The sequence below is a fragment of the Haliotis rufescens genome, unplaced genomic scaffold, assembly GCF_023055435.1.
Source record: "Haliotis rufescens isolate VD_foot unplaced genomic scaffold, xgHalRufe1.0.p SCAF_8, whole genome shotgun sequence".
Classification (NCBI taxonomy): domain Eukaryota; kingdom Metazoa; phylum Mollusca; class Gastropoda; order Lepetellida; family Haliotidae; genus Haliotis; species Haliotis rufescens.
The window spans coordinates 43,664,913-43,685,793 of NW_025964372.1; the positions used below are offsets into that span (position 1 = coordinate 43,664,913).

At 38.6% G+C, this 20,881-nt stretch overlaps 1 protein-coding gene across 2 annotated transcripts in view; it reads left to right on the forward strand.

Annotated features, from left to right (window-relative positions):
• The window catches only part of LOC124151948 (collagen alpha-1(I) chain-like), a 108,185-nt gene that overhangs the window by 21,769 nt on the left and 65,535 nt on the right, over positions 1–20,881 (forward strand). For both annotated transcript variants that reach the window (XM_046524653.2, XM_046524654.2), the window contains exons 2-4: positions 18,774–18,971; positions 19,426–19,636; positions 20,429–20,591. In XM_046524653.2, the coding sequence (XP_046380609.2) occupies positions 18,774–18,971; positions 19,426–19,636; positions 20,429–20,591 (572 nt within the window). The remainder of the gene's footprint in view (positions 1–18,773; positions 18,972–19,425; positions 19,637–20,428; positions 20,592–20,881) is intronic.

Consider the following 20,881-nt stretch of genomic DNA (forward strand, 5'->3'; position numbering starts at 1 on the left):
TAATATGTCTCAAAAAGAGGATTCTAGAATGCTGCTAAAATTGATTACAATCATTTTCTTCCTGAGACAACTCACAGATCCAACCATCAGAATAATCTGCAAACAGTCCAATCAGAGTTTTTAAAGTGCCTGTGCTCAACGTTTTGATAACCCATTTGCCCTGTCAGACTTGGACAGTGTCTGTGTCAACGAGATAATCATTAACTGTAAGATTGATATACATAAGGACATGATAAGGCCATTATTTTGTTATTTGTTGGATCAAAGTCAGAAGTTAAAAATTTGAAAAAGAAGCTGACATCATTTTTAAACTGTTATTGAATGTTTTTACAAATACTACCTGTAGGAGAATGAATAAGAAGAAGATATAAATAACTGAATTCACAATCTTTAGGGGCGTTCGTTTTTGTGGTTTTTTTCTCGGAAGACAAAGGGAATTAATGTCTGTGTATCAAGGACAAGGGACATAGCGCTAGATTTTTGAAGCAAGGAATTTTACATCGACTCATTAAGTAAATGATCTGGCAAAATATTGATGTCAAATTGAGCATTATAAGTTTATAGATGATTGTTTTTAAACTCAGAGTAATCTCAAAATCACTTGTATGTCATGTAGTGGATTTTGAAGAAACTAGGGTCCGTGGATTCATGATCCATCAACTAAAACAATTATGGAACAACAAAATTGGAGTTAGCAGCTCACAAGTGGTGTTTGAACTACTTGAAACTAATTTGCGAAATTTTCCAAAGCCCCCTTTAAACCAAACGGAAGTGTCACCTACAGCCGATATCAGTGATATTGTCATTCAGGGACATATGTTTTCTGTCTTGTGAATGTTGTGCAAACAGATCATGCTGGTATCACCGGAAATAGAGTGTTTCGTAACTCGGATGTTCTTTAGCTACATGAAAGTCCAAACAGGATTTCAAATGTCAGCACTTTGCAGATTTGTTGCAGATTTTTTGCTGCAGACACAAGCAGTGTGCAAGCGTTGACAGAAGGGTGCATATGACGTACGTAAAGCTTTGGCTCCTTTTCTGTATCAGTGAACAGGGTTTGAAATTAAAATACGTCCACTACTCTGAGACCATATGATTCAGGAAGGACTGGTGATGTTTCTTGTGGACTACCACTTTTACCATTAGGTTGATGGCTACTCTGTCACAGATCAGGTTTGCCGACTTGTGAAACAATGATTAGTTTTTAACCCTGGTGAACAACTTCACTTATGAAAGACCCCAAGGTACCTTTAAGATGAGTTTGTTATATTAAGAGTTTGCTGGGTGATCTGGTTAAGTGTGTGTCATCATACTTCCTCGTTAAAATGCTGAGGTCTTGGTTACAGGCTGGGTAGTTTATATACACAGAATTCTATCCATTATTATCTTTGCAATTCAACGCTGGTGGTATAGAGTGTCTGAAAGAAATACACGCCCTGGCGTTTATCAAGGAAATATGGTAACTGCATTGTCCAGGCCAATTTCAGTGAGTGAGTGAGTGAGTGAGTGAGTGAGTGAATGAATGAATGTTTTATTCCACAGTCATCAATATTTAAGCTGTCCATTATTGGCCTGTGTAGAGAGACTTTATACAGGTTACTGGGATTTAGCTTGAATATTGCTGACTGGCATAATACAACTTTCACTCACTCACTGAAATAGTTCTGGAAATTACCCTAGATAAATCACTATTGGATTTCATCAAACAGATGAATAAGAATGTGTCCGAGTTCTATCACATGACAATCATGAATAGCCGAAATTCCCTAAATAGTTGCTCACAATGGCTCACATGTAGAAAACAGCTGACTAGAAGCAATATGATTGGTTTCTGGTCATCCTGGGAACATCCCATATACCTCCATTACACATGACCTCTGAGGTCAGCTGTTAGACCAATGACCTCTGGTAGTGCTATCAGGAAGACCAACTTCCAGTCACCGGGGAATTAATTGTTTTACAGCCCAGGTCATTGCACCCTCGGCTTTATAGGTTAGCATTGTCTGGGGGATGTTCTTATCAGACCTCAGAGATCTATCATTTCTCCGTCTTCAAACTGACACTCTGTGATACAACTGGAATACTGCTCAAACATGTCAAAGCGGTGTTAAAACCAACTCACTTCCTCACTGTTACATTTGTAACTTGTCTTCAAGAAAATGGTACAATACTGGTGATCAAAACGTTTTTGAAAAGATTTAGACTTGCTTAATTACCAATCTAAGTGTGTAAAGGGGGATGTTGTAACCATGTTTTTATTCTGCCACAATTTAATTCCGCCCCGGAAATATTGTCGGGATTAAGTGCATAAAATTGAGATGAAAATCCAGTTGACAGGAACAAATGTTGGTTTTATGGTTTATGTTCCTGTATATTGTTTATGTGCAAATAAACATACTCTAAAAGGAAAACAAAAGAATATGACGACAAAGGAATGCATGAACCAAATCCTGATAGGTAATTAATGATAAAACCCGTGAAGATTCCGGGGTAGAATAAGTCTTCAGCAACCCATGAGTGCCGCAAAAGGCGACTATGCTTGTCGGGTGGTCAGGCTCGCTGACTTGGTTGGAGCATGTCATCGTATCCCAAATGCGTGGCTCATGATATCAGTCACTGGATTGTCTGGTCCAGACTCGATTATTTACAGACCGCTGTGATATAACTGGAATATTGCTGAGTACAGCTTAAAACAACAACTGACCGAACCCATTAATGATCAAGGCAAGTGTGAAAACATGTTATTATGACAGAAATGGATAGAAAGCAGGACCCAAAACGTAACTGAAATCGGAAGACATGAAACGACTGTTTATGTCAAAGTAAATTAAGCTCAAAGGCAGTCACCAGTGAATATTACGGCTGTTTGGTAGAAGTGTACTGGAGACTTAGCAAAAATGAGAAAAGGAGAATTTGTTTACCATGGTAACAGAGATACATTATAAAACCTCATTTTTTAAAAGAATAATAACAGAAGTGTAAAATTATTATAGGAACTTTCGCAAACAGAGCTTTTGTACTGACTGGAAAAAATATTTTATGAGTAAATGTTCCATGCTCAAAATGCATGTATCCTTACTCTCTTCCCCCTGTTCCAATGGCACTGTTATCCAAGGAACTTCAAACCCTGCTAATATTTTGAAATTAATGATTGAGTCTTTACACTGTTGTAAGCATATTCCAGCCATATTAACTCAGGGTACACCAACAATTGGCAAATTGAAATTAATGAAGAAGCACATTTGGTCCTTGGTCAGGTGAGCTGCAGCCCCTTGCCAATCTGTCCCTGTGTTAAAGTGTGTCACTAGTTTGGCCAGTAGACATAATAAGAATGTATTCATAGCACTGCACTAGACAACATGCATGACTGAAATAATAAGGTCATCTCTGTACGCTGTCTGGGGGCACAGCCACCTAGTTGTGCATGGCGCCGCAATTCACTGAGTTATGTTCCTACAGAGACCCATGATTGTGGGTTCGAATCCCTGTTCCCCCTGATTATGTTTCTAGGTTTGTCAGCACCATACCTGTGCTCATGTGTTTAACCAAAGTGGTAAACGTCTGAGACCTGTATCACTTCGGGCTTTCCTTCCTTCCTGCCTGAACTTTAGCTGAAATTAATAATTGTTCTGGGCTTCATTTGGATTTTATTTTATTGATTTTGTAGGTATATACTTTTAAATTTGAATATTTTATTTCTGGACTGAATGTTAGACTATTGCTTGATTTACCTGGTATTAGTTGTGTAGTTTATGAGCTTAACCTAAGAAAATAATGGATCAGAAAATTATCATGAAGGCTAATGTAAATGATTAATGCTTCTGGGTCAGATAGTTTCCTGAAGAATGAATATTCATATGGAAAAATAATCCAGTGTTCGTAAGATACTTTCCGGGCAGTTGGAGAGAAAGAGAGCAACGATTAATTACTGCAGTAATATTCTGTGATGAAATAGAACCTAGAAAAACACATGCATTAAAAATAACCCCTTACGTTATTATTAAAACCAGAAAAAACACAAGTATAAATATCATATTACACTAACACAATCTTCTGATTTTCGTCATTGGCTGTACTGACATTAATGCATTTTTGTGGTCAGGAAAAGTCAGGACAAAAGTCAACAAAACTAGTAACATGTCAGTAGATTACTTGTGTGGTCAAGACTCGTTTGTTACAGGCTGCAGTCGTATGGCAGGCACAAACAAACACTTCAATACTTTTGATGAAATGAAAATTGTGTGAGTGGCGGGTGCTGCCGGTAGGGCGGGACATGCTTACCCATTTCCTAAACACCTGGTGTCATCACTGATTTCCAGTGATCCATTTGTAGCGGCCATAGAATTTCCGAGTCCTGTGATGGGTTTCGAACCACGGACCTTCAGATCAGAGGTCGGACGCCTTGTCCACATGACCAAATAGGTTAACCCCGTCAGCAATCTGACAAGGTAAGGATGTCATCTGTGGGATGACTCCACGCCCTGCTATACATTCATACAATTTTCACCTCCATTTTGCCTTTTCCGCTCAGTGGAATCTGTTTCGGCAGATAATCAAGACTGATAATTCTCTGACAGTGATGTTTTATATTAACATATTTGTGGGAGTCTGAGCAAGGAATTTTCTGAGCTGACTTGACCTAGAGGACTGTGTCCTTCCCATTTGTGGGTTGATGGTCATAGAGTTAACCACTTGTGTCCAGTAGGGGTCTCATTATACAGCAGTACAAGTCCCACGATACAATGCATTGATTTGGAACCCCTGTATCGTAATACATACGAATCATTACATTACATGTCATATTTTTGTAAAAACACGTGGATAATAACAGAAACTGTTCAAGAACCAGTTTACAAACATTATCTAGTATTTCCAGATTGGCTATAAACAGCATAACATTCACAGTGCCCTCTAGGCTGTATGTTTCTGTCCTTCAATATCCCATCCTTGCTCTCTGAAATTTATAAAAGAAATGATTCAGGATTATGATTTATGTGCAAAAAGAAAGAATATCAAGTTATGTATGGGGATATGAATCGCATCGCACCCATAGTATCAGGATATGTATTGTATTGCAGCCCTACCATATTGTTACACCTCTAATGTCCAGACCTGACTGTTTACAGACTACTGTGATAAAACTGGAACATTGCTGATTCATCACAAAACAACATTCACTCACTCTTTGTGTACATGGTGAGTGAGTGAGTATGGTTTTACGCCGCTTTTAGCAATATTCCAGCAATATCACGGCGGGGGACACCAGAAATGGGCTTCACACATTGTACCCATGTCGGGATTCGAACCCGGGTTTTCGGCGTGACGAGGGAACGCTTTAACCACTAGGCTACCCGACCGCCCCTTGTGTACATGTATATACTGAGTTACCCCAATGGGATTGGAATCGGTCCCCAGCAACCTATGCTGGTCATAGAAGTGCCCAAATGGATCCAGTGGTCAGACATGGTGACACAATATCATTTACAGGATTCAATGTCTGGTCTGGAATATTGCTGTGTGTGGCAATAAAGAACAAATGTTCGGTCTTAGAAAGGGAGACCGCCTCCGTGGTCTAGTGGTAGAGCGTCCGCCCAGAGAGTGGAAGGTCCGGGGTTCAATCCCCGACTGCGTCATACCAAAAGACGTTAAAAGTAGGTACTTGTTGTTACCCTGTCTGGCGCTCGGCATTAAGGGGCTAAAACAAGGACTGGTCGGCTCGGAGTCAGTATACTGTGTCTGAGTGGGGTATTCATGTTAAACTGCGGCATGGTATCTCAGTGAGCTAGCACTATAAATCGGCATCAGTCCGGACTAGTACAAGCAGCCCCACAAACACACACGTACATGCACGTCGCTATATAAGTGCAATAATCTTGGACGCGACGTTAAACCCCATTTCACCTCACCTCACCTCTTAGAAGGGGGCACTTCTTAAGATTCGAACCCATAATCATAGGTTTCTGGTGTACCCAAGGGATGCATCTCTACACAGCATATTGTGGCACCTTAGACCACTCAGCCACCCGTGTCCCCTCCAGTCATGAGAAACTGATTTAATCTGACATATTTGCTTTTCGTAGGGCAGGTGTCCGTAAGAATGACTGCAAGTGGGAGGACCACGTAGGCAGCAAATCCCAGCGTCCACATGTTGGTGTCGCCAAGTAGTGGCTGTATTGCACATGTCTGTTTAGACACTTCCTCTAGCCAGGAAGTTAATTTCGGTCATTTTGAGGCCAATTACCTAGAGGTGTGTCATAATGTTTATCTATACATGGAGTTTCAGGAACATTGTCTTGATCTGTTACAGAGTGGCGTGTTGATGCAGGTGCACCGTGCCCTATGATATCTGTCTGGAGTCAAACTAGACTGACTGTTTCTTTGTGATATTTAAGAAACAGACGTATTCAAAATTCTTTTAGGGCCATTTGTGTATTCCTATTGGTGTATTTCGTTTGTGGTGGTTATGAACATTTTGATTTTCACCTCGTGGAATAAATACAGATATAGACTAGGCTATAGAGACACTACAATAATTGAGAGAATAGTCTTCAATCCTTGTGTTGCTCATGTATATACAGTTACCAGGTATATAGCCTAGGCTATAGGGACACTGCAATACTTGAGAGAATAGTCTTCAATCTTTGTGTTGCTCATGGAATATATACAGATATAGGCTATGTAGAAAATAAGGAGACTTCAAGTGATATTTTCTGTTCAACCACTTTTATTTGAAAAGTTTAAGTTTTTTTGGACATTTTCCTTCCTCTAAAGTCCTTTGCTCAGGGAAACCAAGGTGATTTCTTCACTACATCACACAGCAGATTGCGCAGTGTATTGACAGGAAGGTTCAATGAAACAGGGACACATTACAATATTGGAGTTAACACAAATAGTCACATTGCTCAGCACATTGGACATTTGCCTTCTTGAAAAGGCCCTTGCTCATAAAAACCAAAAGGACATCCATCATCAAATTGCACACCACAGTGACAGAAAAGTTCTTGGAAACTGGGACAAAATCGGAGGACATGAAAAAAGACTTTGAGGAATTTTAATGGAGTTATTTTTCACTTTGCACAGCAATTGCTAACTAAATACTAATACACTAGTTTACCAATTGACCAAAGCAGTTAAGCTTCAGCACAAGGACCATCATCCAGGAGTTGTACCGGAAGGAAATCTATTCTTTGTTTGAGAAATGGTCACAGATGTGATAAATATACTTCTCAACATTTACTAAGGACCACTCCCTTACCTAAAGATGACTATTTTGATCCTTAGCAAATGTTGAGTAGTAATGTAATAATATTTCCTTCAGATTTTCAATGACAAAGCCACATGCACCAACACAACAGTGATTGTTTGGCCCTGTAGGACTAGCTGTATGAACTGGGAGACAGTCGATGGCAGGACAAGCAACAGTGTGGGCCAATTTGAGCTGTTTGGAAACTGTTGACTCTACATGTTAAGCATTGGAATCATAGGGAGGCACCCAGTGTGGTTGTTTTCATATGTGTGTGAATTCCGAATGGAAGTGTGAATGGTTTCCGCTCACAGCCAAAGCAGACGACACATTATGGAGGCTGCATGTCAAGCAGCAGACGCATAAAATGCATGCCGACAGAAAGTGTAGACGGTTTATTGCTGTGGTTTGCAAATCTCTCAGACTTTCTCCCTCGGGTAAGGAGGGGCGATAGGGTATCCAAATTTTAAAAAAGAAGAAGCAAAACTAATTTATTTTCTTGTTTACGTTATTTAGTTAATGTGCAAGCAAGAGACCAAAAAATATATATAAAAATTTTGGGGTTACTTAAAAACTCTTTAGAACAAAATACAAACAAAAACATTTTTTCAATCAAATTCAGGATTTTTGATTATTTTTATCTTACTTTTGGAATATGGTAGGGTAAGCTCCTCTTCACAAACAAATTTGTTTGTTTGTTTGTTGTTTAATGCCGCACTCAGCAATAATCCAGCTATGTGATGGTGGTCTGTAAATAGTCAAGTCTGGACCAGGCAATCCAGTGATTGACATCATGAGCATCGATCCACGCAATTGGGATATGATGACATGCATCACCCAAGTCAGCAGGCCTCACAAGCCGATCCCGTTAGTTGCCTGTGTTGATGAAGACCCATTCTAACCCAGATCTTCACGGGCAGCACAAACAAATATTTAAATTGGTCGGTCCTAATAGCCAGAAAGAAATATCTGCCAGGAAGGGTGACTGTCTTCTGAGATCAGAATTCAAATATTTATGTCCTGGGAATGGGGTGGTGCCTTTCCATTGCATGTACCAGGGAAAGCAATAGAGGCATCATGTTGTAGAAATAAACAGCTGTAAATAGGCCTGGATGGAAGCTGCTTTCAAATCTGAACACTTTGTGTTGACGTAAAAGGAGGACATCCAGTTGTGTATTGATGCAGGGAGGTGAATGCCCTTAACTGGAATAGTTTGAAAGACATGCTCTTGCACTGAAACGCTAGATCATCTCATGATAATGAGAAAAGAAAATGTTAGAGTTTGAAGTCGCGTCCTGCCTGAAGCCATGAGCCAGTTTCGGCAAGGAAGGCATGGAAGAAACTGCAGAAATGTGAATTTGAAAATGACACAGAATGACCAATCTAATTAAAATCAGATATTGTGCTTTGATAGGAAATCTCTCTGTGTGGAGATCATGGGGGGAGGGGTACCGCTGGGGGTCATGTCACTTTCTAATCAGTCTTTTCATTTTTAAGTGAATGTTTGTTTGTTTGTTTGTTGTTTAACGCTGCACATATCAATATTCCAGCTATATGACGGCGGTCTGTAAATAATTGAGTCTGGACCAGACAATCCAGTGATTAACATCATGATCATCGATCCACACTTTTGGGTTGCTGAAGATCTATTCTAACCTTTAAGTGAATGAAGCATTCAGACAAATATTTATGAGTTTTGTATTTAATAAAAATAAATATAATTAATCAGTTCTGAATGCAAGAAAATAAAGCTGTTCTATTATATTGTGGATATAGTATACACCCCATCATTTCTGAGCACCATTGCGTCTATGCCCAAAAGGATATTTTGTGTCATTTTCTTGGATGTAAGACTAGGATGTACACAAATATGTGTAACTTGATTCACTCTCAACTGCTGTTTGATGTTGGCTGAAAATGAAACAAACAAGAAAGGGTTATTCCATACACCAAACACTAATTAGTAGTGAAAAAGTAAATATTTTAAACCATTGCGTCATACTTGACACTGCCAACTGTAAATCGTCAGTGTGCCAGGTATTTGACTATCCTGTCGATGAAAAAGATGGCTTACACACCACAGATAAGAGCACATACAAGTATTGTGTTAAATATCGGATCATGAACAAGATATCGTGATATGTATCTGATCGCACAGTTGGTGTATCGTCCCAGCCCTATATCTCATAACAGGTCAGTCTAGTAACGTTTTGAAAACGTTTGTAATTGTTTGGTCAAATCCAGTTTTCAAGTGTATACTTTTCTTGCCTGGCAGTTTAGGTTGTGAACACAGTATAATAGCTTTGACACATCTGTGGAATGTGGGTCACCTGGCAACCATTCTCAACGCCTACCAAACATGTGTTTATTTTTGTCAACTTTCATTATGACATTACATCAAGTGCCTAATAGTCTAAGGGGTTCTTAAGGTCACAAGGAATGTGAAGGAAGGCCATGGTTTGTACTGCCATGATGGGCTGTTTTCTCTTCAGAAGCATGGGTGGCCATGGTTTAAAGTGGAATAACCTTTCAAGCAAAATAACCCCCCATTCTCTGGCTGTGCTATGTGTTGGTTCATATCATTGTTTTCAACGGAATTGGGATGTACAGATTTCTTCTTGCCGAAGGATATATTTACATATGTGAATCTAGCGGGTGTGTGCAGGCTAAAACATTGGTAGACAAAGGGTAAATGAATGAAAACATAACATAATCATTTGTTAATATGTTTTCACACTTCTGTCTTCAAATGAGAGATATGTTCCTTGTATATCCCACTTCTATCAGCAGTTGGGAGATATATTCCTTGTATATCCCACTTTTATCATCCAAAGGGAGATATATTTCTTGTATACCCCACTTCCATCATCAATTGGGAGATATTTTCCTTGTATATCCCACTTCTGTCATCAAATTGGAGATATATTTCTTGTATACCCCACTTCCATCATCAATTTGGGAGATATTTTCCTTGTATATCCCACTTCTGTCATCAAATTGGAGATATATTTCTTGTATACCCCACTTCCATCATCAATTGGGAGATATTTTCCTTGTATATCCCACTTCTGTCATCAAATTGGAGATATATTCCTTGTATATCCCACTTCTGTCATCAAATTGGAGATATTTTCCTTGTATATCCCACTTCTGTCATCAAATTGGAGATATATTTCTTGTATACCCCACTTCCATCATCAATTGGGAGATATTTTCCTTGTATATCCCACTTCTGTCATCAAATTGGAGATATATTCCTTGTATATCCCACTTCTGTCATCAAATTGGAGATATATTTCTTGTATATCCCACTTCCATCATCAATTGGGAGATATTTTCCTTGTATATCCCACTTCTGTCATCAAATTGGAGATATATTCCTTGTATATCCCACTTCTGTCATCAAATTGGAGATATTTTCCTTGTATATCCCACTTCTGTCATCAAATTGGAGATATATTTCTTGTATACCCCACTTCCATCATCAATTGGGAGATATTTTCCTTGTATATCCCACTTCTGTCATCAAATTGGAGATATATTCCTTGTATATCCCACTTCTGTCATCAAATTGGAGATATATTTCTTGTATATCCCACTTCCATCATCAATTGGGAGATATTTTCCTTGTATATCCCACTTCTGTCATCAAATTGGAGATATATTCCTTGTATATCCCACTTCTGTCATCAAATTGGAGATATATTTCTTGTATACCCCACTTCCATCATCAATTGGGAGATATTTTCCTTGTATATCCCACTTCTGTCATCAAATTGGAGATATATTCCTTGTATATCCCACTTCTGTCATCAAATTGGAGATATATTTCTTGTATATCCCACTTCCATCATCAATTGGGAGATATTTTCCTTGTATATCCCACTTCTGTCATCAAATTGGAGATATATTCCTTGTATATCCCACTTCTGTCATCAAATTGGAGATATTTTCCTTGTATATCCCACTTCTGTCATCAAATTGGAGATATATTTCTTGTATACCCCACTTCCATCATCAATTGGGAGATATTTTCCTTGTATATCCCACTTCTGTCATCAAATTGGAGATATATTCCTTGTATATCCCACTTCTGTCATCAAATTGGAGATATATTTCTTGTATATCCCACTTCCATCATCAATTGGGAGATATTTTCCTTGTATATCCCACTTCTGTCATCAAATTGGAGATATATTCCTTGTATATCCCACTTCTGTCATCAAATTGGAGATATATTTCTTGTATATCCCACTTCCATCATCAATTGGGAGATATTTTCCTTGTATATCCCACTTCTGTCATCAAATTGGAGATATATTCCTTGTATATCCCACTTCTGTCATCAAATTGGAGATATATTTCTTGTATATCCCACTTCCATCATCAATTGGGAGATATTTTCCTTGTATATCCCACTTCTGTCATCAAATTGGAGATATATTCCTTGTATATCCCACTTCTGTCATCAAATTGGAGATATATTTCTTGTATATCCCACTTCCATCATCAATTGGGAGATATTTTCCTTGTATATCCCACTTCTGTCATCAAATTGGAGATATATTCCTTGTATATCCCACTTCTGTCATCAAATTGGAGATATATTTCTTTTATATCCCACTTCCATCATCAATTGGGAGATATTTTCCTTGTATATCCCACTTCTGTCATCAAATTGGAGATATATTCCTTGTATAGCCCACTTCTATCAGCAATTGGAGATATATTCCTTGTATAGCCCACTTCTATCAGCAATTGGAGATATATTCCTTGTATATCCCATTTCTATCATAAAAAAATACGCAACAAATATTTTCTGCGGATAAGATATTAGTCTCCTGCCAATGGGAAAGAGTGGCCAAGTCATCACAGTCTCAACAATTATCTGTACAGAGTTGTGTCCCTTCGTGGTATGCCAGAATCCTATGACCATGAGTTCGAATCCCAGATCGGCTCTGATTATGTTTCTTTGAGTCAGGTTTGTAGATTTCCCACGCTTCATCTAAGACCTGTGTCCTCCAGGCTTTGTTCCCTCATCAAGGTGACAGTCCATGTTATAACTGAAATACTGTCCAAAGTGGCATTAAACCTAACCCACTCACTCACTCTCCTGCCATGAAGGCATGACATGTACAACTATGAGAGTCAGTGTTGTGTATCATAGAAAGATACAAAATATCCCATGGAAAATGGAACTGTATATGTAAACCGAAGGCACGTCCCAGGCCGCATAGTAGGGTACTGAGGCTTATTTTGCTCAAATTTGATATGAACGTGCTCAGCCCCATGTTGGGCGCCAATTTAGCGGCTATAAAATTTCTGAGTCCCGTGATGGGATTCGAACCCCGGACCTTCTGACCGAGGTCGGACGCCTTGTCCACATGACCAAAGAGGTTAACCCCGTCACCAAGCTGACAAGGTAAGGATGTCATCTGTAGGATGATTCCACGCCCTGCTACATATACATCATTAATAGCCTTGCTCAAAGGCTGTACTGAAAGATAAGTCCATGGATGTGTAGTTATTCTATGCTCCACATAGGCAAGTCTAGATATGTGGACAGTAAAGTCTCCAGTCTCTAATGGGAACAACTTGTTCTTATTATTTACATACCGTATTTTCTTGAGTAAAGTGCGCATTTTTTTTCGAAAAAACACAGCTGTGTAGAAGGGGATGCGCATTATACACGAATTATGAGTTTGGATGTTTTTTCCCCCCATGGAAAGACATTACCGTGAGCACCGGAAATACCATGTCAACAAATCCATAATCTTAATCCCTAGATATAAAACAATGTCTAGCAGAACAATAAATACTATTTAAACGGTAAATAAACATGTCTGCTGATTTTTTATCTCAAATTTCGAATTCGTACTGACAAAGTTTCTCATCACCCGTTCGTTTGGCGGACTTCGCTGAAAGGGTACGGTGTAATCTTTTTCTGCGCATAATATTCAAATTTCTTTTTTTCCAAAATATTGAACCCGCTAGAGAGGGGTGCGCATTTCTACATGGGTGCGCACTATACTCAAGAAAATATGGTAATGTAGAAATTATGATTTGAACTAATAATGATAGCCTTAGAGACTTGTGAAGTCTAACATCATTAGGTTCAAACACCGTCACAGATATCATGGGGCATTGACCAGTGACCTATTTCAGCTGGATGTGTATGTAATATGTCAAATGTCATCCCACAGCCACGAGCCATGATCCGCCCCAGGTTGGGTGTCTGGTTATTTGTGTGTTCCCCTCTGTTGTATGTTTACACTGGTGGGAGGTTCATAAACATTGTTTGTGTATTCCACACGCATGGGACTGATCAGATGCTGATTAGTTCCATTCAAACACCACAAACGTGCAATGAACCGTTTTCTACTTTCCCCTGAATTCTTGGTTGAAATATTCATCATGTTCTGTTCATCGTGTTTTGAGTTCATAATCCCGTGACACATAGTGGTCCAATCATCAAAGACTTTATGAAATACTTAAGATTTTAAGAGTTGGACATATATTTAAGATAAGAGTGAGTGAGTGACACCTAGTGGTCCAATCATCAAAGACTTTATGAAATACTTAAGATTTTAAGAGTTGGACATATATTTAAGATAAGAGTGAGTGAGTGACACCTAGTGGTCCAATCATCAGACTTGATGAAATACTTAAGATTTTAAGAGTTGGACATATATTTAAGATAAGAGTGAGTGAGTGACACCTAGTGGTCCAATCATCAAAGACTTTATGAAATACTTAAGATTTTAAGAGTTGGACACATATTTAAGATAAGAGTGAGTGAGTGAGTGGAGTTTTATGTTGCTCTTTGCAATATTCCAGAAATATCACACCAGGGTACACAAAATGGAGTCCACACATTGGAACCATGTGGAATAATTGAACCCGGTCCTCTGTCACGATGAGGCCACAGTTCAGGAGTGTATCACATACCCATGGTTTGATACTGAACCAGGCTTTTTGCAGGTATTGGTCTTTTGAGTGAGTGAGTGAGTTGGGTTTAACGCCGCTTTTAACAGTATTCCAGTTATATCGCTGCGTGTCAGCTTAATGTGGGAAGAAAGCCCGAAGTGAGCAGGTCTCCGACGTTTACCACTTCGGTGAAACCCATGAGCTAGGGTATGGTGCTGACAAACCTAGAAACATAATCGGGGCAAACCGGGATTCGAACCCACAATCTATTGGTCTTTTGAAGTTTGTGTAGGATATAAGTCTATTCAGTGTTACCAACCTGTTATTTCTTAATGTTATGGGGTATATCATTTTATATTCCACAGCAAGATTGGTTGGTTTGTTGTTTAATGCCGCACTCAGCAATATTCCAGCTATATGACGTCAGTCTGTAAATAATTGAGTCTGGACCAGACAATCCAGTGATTAATATCATGAGCATCGATCCACGCAATTGGGATCGATGACATGCATCAACCAAGTCAGTGAGCCTGACCACCCGATCCCTTTAGTCGCCTCTTAAGGAATTGTTAACAGCTGCCTAAATGACTTTCCAAAGAATAGGCACACTCACTTTAAGAAAATGTTGTTCTTACCTGTATGATGTAACAGTATTACATCCCAAAATTCTGAATAGTACATTTATATACAAATTAATAGATGATTGGCAAGCAGGTTAAGTCCGTAAAAATGTTTCCTCTTTGAACAATATTCAACTTTTACATGTTGTACATCAATCCTACACTTTAGAGGCATGGATGACATCTTCTAAGATGTGACAAGTTGTTAATCAGGGTTGTGTCCCTTAGGTATGCCTGGATCTGATCACTGTGGGTTACTCATGTTGAGTGGTTAACATCTAACACCTTTATCACTTCAGGCTTTCCTCCCACTTTGAGATGACACGCCATGATATAATTGCAATACTGTTAGAAGCATTGTACAACAAAATTCACTCAAATTTGTAATTCATTGTGATATTTTGTAACTTATTACATATTAATACTCACCTGTGTTTATGGAAGGTCTTATCAGGTAGCTTGAACAAATGTACATTGCACCTTGAACACATTCGCATTGCCCTGATAGTTTGGAGTGCTGCTGATCTTGTCCCAACTTGCCGTGTGTCTTGTGTCACCTGCCCCTCTCACAGGGGAACCCAGTGGTTGGAAGCATGCTCCTTCAGCAAATAGCCAGGGCTCCCCACAGGACATCTGTCTTGCTGCACTGTTAGGAATCTTGGGGGTTAAAAAAGGAATTCAAAGGTTAAATTTGATGTTATTTCTAAATATTTTGATATATTTCTTTTATGTTTTGTAGTTTTGCTGTTTCAAAGATTAACACTTGCACTCAGTCTTACTCTTACACTTTAATACACTTACATTTAGACTAAGTCTTAATTGGTTCTTACACTTACACTAGCTTTACTCTTACACTAACAATATGTTTTATGTTTTACTCTTACACTTACACTAAGTCTTACTCTTACACTAAGTCTTACTCTTACACTAAGTGTTACTCTTACACTAAGTCTTACTCTTACACTAAGTCTTACTCTTACACTAAGTCTTAATCTTACACTAAGTCTTACTCTTACTCTTACACTAAGTCTTACTCTTACACTTACACTTAGTGTTACTCTTACACGTACACTTAGTGTTACTCTTACACTTACACTTAGTGTTACTCTTACACGTACACTTAGTGTTACTCTTACTCTTACACTTAGTGTTACTCTTACTCTTACACTAAGTGTTACTCTTACACGTACACTTAGTGTTACTCTTACTCTTACACTAAGTGTTACTCTTACTCTTACACTAAGTGTTACTCTTACACCTAAACTTAGTGTTACTCTTACACCTACACTTAGTGTTACTCTTACACCTACACTTAGAGTTACTCTTACTTTTACACTAAGTGTTACTTTTACTCTTACACAAAGTGTTACACTTACACTAAGTGTTACTCTTACACTAACACTAAGTGTTATTCTTACTCTTACACTAAGTGGTACTCTTACACTTACACTTAGAGTTACTCTTACACCCACAGTTAGTTACTCTTACACTTACACTAAGTGTTACTTTTACTCTTACACTAAGTGTTACTCTTACACTAACACTAAGTGTTACTCTTACTCTTACACTAAGTGTTACTCTTACACTTACACTAAGTGTTACTCTTACTCTTACACTAAGTGTTACTTTTACACTAACACTAAGTGTTACTTTTACACTAACACTAAGTGTTACTTTTACACTAACACTAAGTGTTACTCTTACACTTACACTAAGTGTTATTTTTACTCTTACACTAAGTGTTACTCTTACACTAACACTAAGTGTTACTCTTACTCTTACACTAAGTGTTACTTTTACTCTTACACTAAGTGTTACTCTTACACTTACACTAAGTGTTACTCTTACTCTTACACTAAGTGTTACTCTTACACTAACACTAAGTGTTACTCTTACTCTTACACTAAGTGTTACTCTTACACTTACACTAAGTGTTACTCTTACTCTTACACTAAGTTTTATACTTCGACCAAGTCTTATGCTTACTCACACACTAAGTCTAATCTTACACTCAGTGTTTCTCTTACACTTACTTTGAATTTACGCTTATCCAAAGTGACACCTTTACATATACACTGTAAATAAAAACACAAAACACTTTCCATAATCCAGAGCCCATTAGATTATTCCAACCATATCATAAGCATGTGTTTATGAATCACTTTCAAATGGTGATGATACTTACAGATATGAGGTGTAAGCAAAAAAGGTGAGCGTATCCTGCCTCACTGCAGGCACCCATCACAAACACATGCAAAGGCAAATCAAGTGTTCACCTGAAAACCATATGAACATATTGCATCCGACATCATTTTTGGCTCTTATGCATCAAATTTAGAAATGATGTCCACAATTCTACAATAAAACGTTTGAAAGTAAACCTTTGGCCTTGATGCTGTAACAACTTTTGAGCAAGAGTTGTATGACACTCTTTGAAATCTTCATGGTGAGATTGTACCTCAGAAGTTGTAAAACGTAGAAACCAAAGGCCGGAGCTCCTGTAACACATGTAACTCATAGCCTTATCTCAACAGCTATAACTTAACACATCAGGTCCAATATTGATCACAATGTGTGTGAGGGGATCCACAGGCTCCGTCCATCTGGCTCCACTAGACATCTGTAGTGCACACATCCTCCTCTGCAGTAAACCGTCTCCACCCCTATGTTCCTGTACCTTGGGCCTATTCGCCACTAAGCCTTGCCTTGAAAGACATGTCATCGTCAAACTCTCTTATCACCAACTTAGCACAAAATGTCTCCAGCACATGAGCGTGAATTCAACATTATTCTTGTAAATATGAATCTGGCATACCGTATTCGACGTAATAAGTGCCCCGCTCTAATAAGCACCCACGGCGATGTTTGCTAATATATTGCCTAGTGAACAATCTCAATTAGCACCCCTCCGATTGATCAATGTACACAAGACTTATTTATTCATGTACATCCTTAATTATGGGCAATTAAATCCTGGAAAATATATATGTCGTATATAAATATTTCAGGCTGTCAGCATAAACCATAAAATTTACGAACTTTTTTCACCAAAATAATATTCCAATAACAGCCCCTTATTTCTAATTTTGAGAGCGCGCTGGGCGCTTATTACGTCAAATAGGGTATATCTAATTTCAAAATGGCTGCCTTGATTGAGTGAGCCCTTGATACACTTTATTGAATCAAAAGTCTGTTGTTAATAATCATAGAGTACCGGAGAAGACACTGGGTGTTGCCTTGTCATGAGTGAAAATGTCCTGCAGGTAACACCCATGAAGGTGAAGGTCACAGCAGGGTTTTCACATGATGCTGGATCTCATATTCATTGTATGCAAATATCGTCCAAAAGTTTCTCACAATATTTTTGAAGAATCATATTGATGCCACATTTTTATTCATCATCAGTAGTTGGCACGTCCAGGTGACTGCAGCAGAAACTCCCCAAACCTATGCCTATTCAAAGTCTCTCCCGGATTTCAACTGGATTGAGTCCTAGTACTTGCTGACCGCCTCCGTGGTCTTGTGGTAGAGCGTCCGCCCGGAGAGCGGAAGGTCCAGGGTTCGATCCCGGTCCGCGTCATACAAAAAGACGTTAAAAGATTGTACTTGTTGTTACCCTGTCTGGCGCTCGGCATTGGTCGGCTCGGAGTCAGTATACTGTGTCTGAGTGGGGTATCCATGTTAAACTGCGGCATGGTATCTCAGTGAGCTAGCACTATAAATCGGCATCAGTCCGGACTAGTACAAGCAGCCACACACACACATACACGTGCATGCACGTCGCTATATAAGTGCAATAATCTTGGACGCAACGTTAAACCCAATTTCACATCACCTCACCTAGTACTTGCTCAAAGGAGAAAACTACAAATACAACAATAGGATGATGTCACTGGGCATTTAAAAATCGTCTGTAACCCGTGAACCAACCTGTCCTGTAGTAGTTGAAATTCTTGTTTACAAACATCTTTTCTCTCTTTCAGGTGGCGTTGATCTTTTAGAAAGTGTGGACATAAATCGGTTTACATGGGCCGAAGATGAATTTGATGAAATTACAGTAGAGAATGTAACAGGAATTTGTTGGGATCGACCTCAGAAAGGCGGAACAATTGAAGATGACTGGGGATGGCGAATTGGACCAGACTCACAGCTCAACACGCAGATACAAAAAGTCTTCCCATGTAAGTGTTTTTCAATAGTTCTTGAGGAAATATGTGTCCTTTTATATAACTGCACGTAACTGCACGTTATATTGGATCGCATTGTTTTTAAGTATTGTAGCATTTCACAGTTGAGGTCGTGTGTTCGAGGATTTAAGGATATTTTTTTTTTGAAAATGGAAATAAAAACGAAAGGTGCGGCAGACTTTATGATGATGCGGCGGTGCCTGAGAACCAAGATTTTTTTTTTTTTGCCTTAGTTTTTAGTTTCGGCCATTACATAAATTTTTACATAGCAACTTTGTACTTTTGTAATTTATTTACAAAAATCTTTTCTTTGAATCTTTTCACTATATCAATTAGAAGACAATTATTTTATCCAAATTTGTTTTTAATTAAGTTATAATTAATTCAGTCCCCTATTGAATTCATGCAAATTACTATCTGCTCATCTGTGTTTGTTCCTGTTTTTTAGATGGATTTCCCGCTGACTTTTCCATCATTGCAACATTCAGAGCCGATGAAGGCGTTCAGGGCAAGCTATTTACTATATACAGTGACAAGGAGGCCCAGGAACTCATGTCACTGTCGGTTGGAGATGAGGTCAAATTTACGTTTACTGACAAAAAGGGCAGGCCAGGACCCGATGCATCACCCATTTTAAATATGACGCTAAATGATGGATTGTAAGTGTTTTTTGTTTTATAGACTTGCCAGCTTTTAATTTTAAGTGTAGGCTTTTTGATAATTTCATGGATATTTTTTGCTCATTGTTAATGACCATCCGAACTACAGAAGTCTTTCTTGGTTTTGGTTACCCAAGATTGCTATGTGAAAAGTATGAAGTAGAATCGGCCCCAGTTGTAACTATGCTTGTTGTGAAAGTCGACTGAAATGGACTGGATGGCGAGGCTGTGATGCTTCATTTTAAAACTCATTCATATAGTAAAAGATAACAGAGTTCGTACAGGCTTGAAAAAGCCTTGAATTTCTTGAAAAGCCTTGGTTTTTGGTGTCAACCTTGAGAAGCCTTGAACTTGTACAATATGACAAATACCTTTTAATCAAAGTATTAAATCACACAAAAATATGTACCAAAGATGTTTAAGTGAGATGTATCACAGTGAAAGAATTGTGTGCGAGAGACCCTAAAAAATTCATGGCTGACTAAATTTATATTTTGTCGGGTGAAGAATAAATCTTGTCAAACAATGTGTGATGGTCATACTGCTTTTTATGTCTTACGACGAATGTATAGTTTGCTGGATTTGATCAAATATTGACACACTCAAGTTAATAACCCAACTAAAAAAGCCTTGACAATGACAGTTGGCCTTGAAAAGCCTTTAAAAGGCCTTGAAATTTAGTGTTCCATTTCTGTTTGAACCTTGGATGATGAAAGCCCATTGGTCAAGTGGCTCCTGTGTTATATCATCGTATCACACGTGTGACAGACTGGTTGTTTGTTTGTGTTCCAGTTGGCAGCGAGTATCAATCAGTGTGAAAGGAGATGCTCTGACAGTGCTTCACAACTGTGTACAACTAGATACCATTCCACTCAAGAGAACCCTACCTGCAGAATTTGCATCCAATGGAGTCATATTTGTTGGACATCAGCTATTTGAAGAAGAAATATTTACAGTAAGTTAACAAACTGCACTTGTGAAGGTCTGGGTTAGAATTGGTCTTCAACTGCCCATACTTAATTAATTTACTGATGGGCCCTGTCTCACAAAGTGAACAGGGGGCGGTCGGGTAGCCTAGTGGTTAAAGCGTTTGCTCGTAACGCTGAGACCAGGGTTCGATTCCCAACATTGGTACAATGTGTGAAGCCCATTTCTGTTGTCCCACGTCATGATATTGCTGGAATAGTGCTAAAAGCGGCGTAAAAATATACTCACTCACTCACTCACTCATGAAGTGAATAGTAT